The 7,040-nt window shown below is 54.2% G+C and overlaps 1 protein-coding gene across 1 annotated transcript; it reads left to right on the forward strand.

The window, feature by feature from the left end:
* The first annotated feature begins 727 nt into the window (after window positions 1–727).
* CFAP161 (cilia and flagella associated protein 161) lies at window positions 728–6,686 on the forward strand. The gene is made up of 7 exons (XM_054588648.1): window positions 728–796; window positions 1,681–1,770; window positions 2,310–2,542; window positions 3,671–3,755; window positions 4,678–4,836; window positions 6,028–6,101; window positions 6,455–6,686. Exons 1-7 carry the CDS (start codon window positions 728–730, stop codon window positions 6,684–6,686), a joined length of 942 nt encoding a protein of 313 aa, XP_054444623.1.
* The last annotated feature ends 354 nt before the right edge of the window (window positions 6,687–7,040 follow it).

Raw genomic sequence — 7,040 nt, forward strand, 5'->3', positions numbered from 1 at the left:
GCCCGCCAAGCTCCGGGTCCGCTGCGGCAGCTGCTCATCCTCCTCCTCATAAAATCACATTTTAACGAAGGTTGGCTCCCGCAGATCCCGGTCTTATCTCCAGTTCTTTCAGCGCACAGGCTCGCCCGTGCGCGCGGAGAGTGGAGTCGATCGGGACAGTGCGTGGAGCCCGTGGAAACACGAGCCCCCCCAAACACGGGAGCGGCAGCGGGCGAACAGGCCAGCGCGGTGTGTTCCCTTCTTCTGGGGCAGCGGCAGTCCGAGTCGTTCTTTCTCCCCCCCCGCCCCGCCTCCTAGACTATTTCGGCCTTCACACTGAGCCCTTATTATTCTGCTGTTAGGGTGACCTGGGTGCTGCTGCCGGTTATAAAAATAGGCCGCAAACGAGCCACGCCTTCACGGGAAAGCGCCTCCGCAGCCCTGCCGCGGAGGCGGCCCTCTCCCGGTCCAGCGGCTTTCCTTGGGCGTCTGAGGGAAAACCAGTCTCCCGTCGCTCTCCGGAGAGCGTCCGCGGCAGCGAGGTCTGCAGGGCCCCGAGTGCCCTCTCGGCCGCTTTCCCCCTGAGCGGCGGCGGCGCGGTGGGTGCGGGGAGTGACGGCTCCCGGGTGGGGCCTGCGCAACTCCTGTGCTGCCTCTCATTGGCTGGCAGGGCGCGGGCCTCGTCCAATCGCAGGGGGCCGGGTCGTCCTGGCGACGGGCACGCTAACAGCGGCCTCCCGGGAAGGGCATGGCGCAGAACTCGTACGGCCCCGGGGTCCGGATGGGCAACTGGAATGAGGACATCTACCTGGAAGAGGTGAGGATGTGGCCGGGCGGCGCCCCTGCTGCGCAGGGACCTCCAGGCCCAGCCTAAGGGGGCCGGCCTTGAGCGCCCCAAGGCTCCCTTCTCCCGGAGCACAGGGATCTCCAGTGCCCCTCGCGACCATCCGGGAATCGCCTGAGGTCTCACGAACCCGGGGCTCCGCTCTTCTACTCACTCCTTAGGCCCCTTGGCCTCCCAGACTCAGTACCTTGACTTCAAGCACCGTCCCCCCGACCCCCGCGCCCCGTCCCCAGCCTTCGCACTGGCACTGTGCCTCCCCCCAAGTCTAGAGCCCCTCCGGGTTCCTTCCCCCTTGTTCCCTAGAGACTTGGAGTCCAGGGGCTGCAGTCCAGGCGAGGAGGGTGAGGAGGCGGCTCTAAGCAGAAATACTGCCCCCCCCCCCCCGCCCTGTCATACACGCTGTCCTGAATGTCCCTGTGGTGTCCCGGTTGCCGACCTGCCACTCACCGCCTTGGGTTCTCCCGGGGTGGCTTGACGAGGCCCTGGGCCTTGTGTGGCAGACTTGGTGGGGGAGGGACTTTCATGCCGATCATCATACCACCAGGGGGACCTTAGGGGGGACGCATGGCCTCCAGGTGTTACTCAGGACTGTTGCTAGCTGGGGCTATTACAGGTGATGCTTCCTTTTTGTGTCTTTGTCATTTTTCTAAACACTGTACAATGATATAAAAATATTAAAGTAATACTACAAAAATTTTCACCATTTGCATGATGCTCACATTTCTTTCTCTGGTCTCAAATTTTGCTTTTCCGTTTTAGGTGCTTTTGACCTAAAGGGTACCAGTATCTGTGTTATGCAGGACTGTTGTTGGCTCTTTGTGTTTCATTGGTGTTTTTGTTTGTTTGTTTTTTACCAGGAGCTCATGAAAGACTTCTTAGAGAAGAGGGATAAGGGGCAGCTTCTTATACAGAGAAACAGAAGACTGAAAGAGAACCTTCTGAGACCAGTAATTTTAAATTCAAATACTGTTTTCAAAATTCTGTTAAATCGAGTGTGAGTACATTAAGCAAGTGAGAATTCTGTAAATGAGTTAGTGTTTGGAAATACCAGTTTTTCTCTTTAGATTGGAAAACTACAATGTTTAAAATTCTCTAGGATTTCAGAAACATAAGAGCAGTTTGCTGTTAATTATGTTAAGCTGCATTAAGAAATAACTACATTAATACATGGATTAGTAAAATGAAATGCCCCTTAGTTGGCTCTGAAGACATTTTCAGTGAATGTTGAATAATTAACAATGGACTCAACCCACGTAATGTTTGCATCAGTCTCAGTGTACTTCATTTGGGGTACTGGGGCTTCCATTCGGCACATTGGGAGCAGGTTGGTGGCAGGAAAAGGAAGGACAGGGCTCGAGGGAGCCGAGTGGACCCTGTGTTGAGATGGCCGCAGCCTGAGAAGGAAGGGGGTCCCTCTGTGACGGCCTGGGCCCTGGCCGTGCAGGAATCACGCGGTTTCAGTGGGACACTCCGGTTTCCACTGTAGATGCAGCTTTCCGTGTCTGAGGATGGATATGTTCACAACGGCGACAGCGTGATGCTCGTAAACCCGGACCATCCTGAGGCAGAAGCCGACCTGTTTCTCAGCGGGGACCTGAGCCTGTGTTTGACACTAGACGAGATCAGAGCCCATCTGAGTGACACATTCAAGGGGCCCTGTGGCCTGAGCGCAGCACCCACCAAGATCCCAGTTGGCAGAAACACTTTTATCATTTTGAGGTGAAGATATTTTAAGTTTTATCATAAATGTCCATTTTCACTTGTAGCTGAAGGATGTCCTGGGATGGGAGCAGGGCCAATGGGAAGCAGAAGTTCTGTGAGCCCTCTTGCTTTATTACCCTGGGAATTATTGTCAAGAAGCCTTTACCTTCCCTTTAGTGTAAAGAGCAGGAATTTGTAATTTGTGTTCAATTCAAAATGCTTAATTCAAAGGCATTGGGTCCAGGGAACTAAGTTCATACTCTGTATAGAAGCGCAGTGGGTTTCCGTAGTGACACATCAGCGTTTTTAATGTTGCCCAGTTATTTTTACACCAGAAATATATCATTTAATGTGAAGTGGCATAACATAGGGATTTGCTATTTAAAAATTCATTGTTCACTATAAATGTACTTGAGGAGATTTTGAAAATTACAATTAAAAACATTGCTTTCACTCAGCTACTAAATTGTGATAGCCATTTTTATATTACAGGAATATAGCCAGTCCTCTACATCTTTATTTTTTAAAAAAAATTGTGTGTGTGTATTTTTAGAGGGGAAGAGAGAGAGAAAAACATCAATGTGTGGTTGCCTCTTGCACGCCCCCCGCTGGGGACCCGGCCCACAACCCAGACACGTGCCCTGACAGGGAATTGAACTGGGGACCCTCTGGTTTGCAGGCCGGCACTCAATCCACTGAGCCGCACCAGCCAGGGCAAGTCCCCTAAGTCTTTAATTTAGACTTATTTTGAATACAGGTAATTTACAGGAAGACAGCTTCTGTTTCCTGGAGGGTTAAGAGGAAAGATTGTATTACATTTCTACAAAAGGTGTACCTTGGTTCTCTCTGAAGACATGAGTGCCCTGTCCCAGCCCCTCGGTGCAGGGCACGGTGATGTGCCCAGTGCACTCGAGGCTGCCCACGTGGGGCGCTCTGTGTGCTGGTGGTGCTGGAAGGCAGGGGGCAGGGGCGCTGGCTGGGCTTGAAGACCAAGAGAAAGACCTTCTGTTTAGTGAGGTGATTCAGGCACGGTACACGAATATACTTTATCAAGGAAATTATAAACAAAATTGTGCATGCAAAAAATAGAGCCGTGGAAGGATTCTTACTCAGAGAAATGACATTGGACGTCCTCTTCACGGACAGCGCAGACACAGTGGCCACCGGCGAGGTCCTCAGATACGGGCAGAACTTCCGCCTCGGGACCACAGGGGGATTCGAAGACAAAATGGTGAGTCGTCACGTTGCGTGTCTACTTGGGACCGGCCGTTCTGTCCCGTGTGGGCTCATGGCTGCCTGCGGACGTGGACAGAGAGCCCTGCAGGCGCGCGCTCCACCTCACAGCTCTTCACCGGCGACTTGGGCCCATCCCTTCTAACTTCGAAAATTTCAAAAATATATCCTTAAAACGGAGAAAGCCTTACTTTCAAGGCAGCTGGAAAGAAGTAAAAATTTATACCACCTTCACCTGTGAGGTGAATGGTCAGATTATATAATAATGGTATGATAGCTGTTTAACACCACCCGTGCTAGATCCGACAACATTGTTCGACTTTTTAGTGTCAAAACTTCTGTCTCATTAGAGAAGGACAATGTGAGATGCTCAAGTTTGCATACATTGCATAGGCTGTCCACCTTTACCTCTGTCCAGGAGATGAGGGGTGAAACAGAGCCAGATAAGCTTGGGCTTGAGCCCCGGCTGAGGTGCAAAGCCATGGGGTGGGACTTCAGTAAGTTATTTAACCTTTTTGAGTCTTTCTCATCTATAAAATGGGGGTTATTACACCTTAATATGTGCTTAGGCACTTCGTGTATATGAACTCATTTATTTCTCCAGACATACAACATTTTTTGCATTATAAATAAACACTGAGGTAGGCCCTGTGCCCTGAGAAAGCGGAGAGGATTAGGGACGGGAATGAGCGCGGCGAGGCCGAGGAGTCCAGCACCCCGAGGCAGGAGCAGCAGTGAGGCAGCATGGAGTCTGAGGGGGCGTTTCTCAGGGAGAGGAAAGGGAACCCTCTCTCGTGGTCGTTGGCAACAGGGACTTGGAAAATCGCTTCTCAGCACGCCTGTCATCAGCCATTGATGGCGTCATATTTCCCAGGTTTTTGAGTAGGGTAACGTATTCACCTGCTTGCTGTCCTTTTCAGTTGTATTTAACAAGTGACCACAGGACCCTGCTGAAGTCATCTAAGAGGTCCTGGCTCCAGGAGGTGTACCTGACCGATGAAGTCTCCTACCGGAACTGCTGGCAGGCGGCCTTCTCCGACCCCCAGCTACGCCTGGAGCACGAAGGCTTCCCTGTCCCAGTGAGCGGCCGGGAGGGCAGGGGTGCGCGACCTGTGAGGGGGAGGCGCTGCGGCCGTCTGTGAGACGGGCTCGTCGGGGCTCCAGGACCTTATGTGCCTACGGTTTCGCTCGCTCTCTTTTCCCCTCGTTTCTCTCTTGAGCTTGGAGGGCCCCACCTTGCCCTGTGGCTGCCTTCTGCGTTGATGTTTCTCAACTCTGTACTTTAGAGTCAGTCACCTACAGACCTTTGTGAACATGCTGAGGCCCAGGCCCTGGCCCTGGGACTGGCCTGAGAACCCCGACCAGAGGCGGTGCGGACGCTGACACTGCGTCCTTCCAGGCCTCTGTTATAGTCTCGTTCCTAAAGACACTGGGAGATCTTGGACAAGCGAAGGGACAGTGGGGCCTCCATGCAGGTGAACACGGGGGTCCCACAGGCAGCGTCTTCCTGTTCTCACTGCCGGGCGCCTTCTCGGGCCCCTGGGCCTGTAGGGCGGGACCGAGCTGCGGGCCTGAGGAGAGCCTGGTGGGCACGGAGTTGTGCCCAGGGCTGGAGGCGTCACGAGGGCGGAGGAATTAGAAGTCATCGGAGAGTGTGCAGTTACAGAGGGTGGGCCCTCTGAGGTGGCTGTCCCCCTCCCCGTCACAGGTCACTCTGAAGCCGCCAAACGCAGCATGCTTCTCCCCGACCTCTACCCCGGACCCCGCTCACAAGGTCCTGTCTTCGGCATGGCCGGCACACTCACGGCCACAGCGATGCACACCTCGCATTCCCCTGCTCCGCTCGGCCTTGCCCAGCTTTGCTCTTGGTGGAACTGCCTTGTATTTGCATGAGTTAACTTGTTGGAATCTCAGTTTCCTCATATGTGGAATGGGGATGACGATGATATATGCCTTAGGAGGGTTTGTGAGGGTTAAAATCAGGACTGTTCTCGTTTTACCTGCATTGTGACACCAGCGACCATATCTCATGTTGTCAAAGACCGTCTCCAAGAAAACTTTGGATGCTGGCATGATGCTCCATCGTATGTGTGTCTACAGTAATGCATTCCATCAGTCTCTCACGGTTTGCCTTCTAGGTTATTCCATATATACGTATCTTTATGTTAAGTAAATTTAAGTGGGTAAGCACTGCATTCACAGATTTTTGCTTTTAGGAAATTGGAGTCCTTAACTAATAATGCAAATAACACTCTTTCTTATTTTTAAAGGCAAATACCAAAATTCTCATCAACCACTGCCACACGAACCGGGGGCTGGCGGCTCACCGGCATCTCTTCCTCAGGTACCGTGTCGCAGGCACCGCGAAACGCCATTCTGGAGGAGGGGGTGCTGGGAAAGTGGGCAGAGAAGCTCCATTCACAGGGCGGCAACACACGGAACAGTCCTTCGATGACGAAATACTGTCCCATAGAACTCTGCTGGCCCGAGAGACCCTACCAGAGCCCCTTCGGTGACCCAAGTCCCTGCCCACGAGAGGGCCCCGCCCCCGCGGCCTGGCCCCGACGGGGCGGCCTCCCGGCCCACAGCCCACAGCCGTGCTCTCTGTAGCCGCCAGCCCGGCGAGGGGCTCCCGAGTGCGCGCGACCAGCGTCCCGAGAGCTGCGTCTGCATCCAGCGTGCGTTCTCTCCACCCAGGACCTACTTCGGAAAGGAAGCCGAGGTCGCTGCTCACACGCACCTGGACTCACACCGGGTGGAAAAGCCCCGGAACCACTGGATGCTGGTGACGGGGAGCCCCCGGAAGGGCTCGTGCCCCGTGCCGGACATGCGCAGGCCGCCCGTGGAGGACACCCGTGCGCTGGAGCAGGCGGCCGGCCCGGGGCCCAGCGACACGCCAGGTGTGCTCTCGCCCAGTGTGGCTTCTTGACACCAACAGCCTCGGTCGTGCCTTGCGCTGTTTCTGAGGCACGGAGCTCCCTGACACTGCATTGAAAGAAGGCTATTGACAGTGGTGGAGGGTCGGGGGCACCTAGGACACAAAACATCAGTGGGGTTTTTTTCTGGGGATAGCTTGGAAATGGTAAATGAAAGCGACAGGTGAATTCTTTTGCTGATGACAAAATTCCGAAGCCCTCAGCTTCCTCTGCGCAGGGGCTGTGCGGCAGCGGCGTCCGCAGGACCGTGCACTTCCTGGGGTGGCGTGTGTGTGTAATAAAGCTCTGGGGCCGCTCTGAGCCGTGGCCCCACGTCTCTCCCCGCTCAGCACAGGTTCGGAGGACTC

The sequence above is a fragment of the Pteronotus mesoamericanus genome, unplaced genomic scaffold (genome assembly GCF_021234165.1).
Source record: "Pteronotus mesoamericanus isolate MK-2021 breed Mesoamerican mustached bat unplaced genomic scaffold, CSHL_Meso_final contig_1242, whole genome shotgun sequence".
NCBI classification, from domain to species: Eukaryota; Metazoa; Chordata; class Mammalia; order Chiroptera; family Mormoopidae; genus Pteronotus; species Pteronotus mesoamericanus.

Excerpts from the sequence above, each read along its gene's own strand:
- CFAP161 (XM_054588648.1), top strand. The coding sequence starts at position 728 with ATGGCGCAGAACTCGTACGGCCCCGGGGTCCGGATGGGCAACTGGAAT. Across the intron at positions 3,756-4,677 it reads GGGGATTCGAAGACAAAATG|TTGTATTTAACAAGTGACCA; the intron begins GTGAGTCGTCAC and ends TGTCCTTTTCAG. Across the intron at positions 6,102-6,454 it reads CACCGGCATCTCTTCCTCAG|GACCTACTTCGGAAAGGAAG; the intron begins GTACCGTGTCGC and ends CTCTCCACCCAG.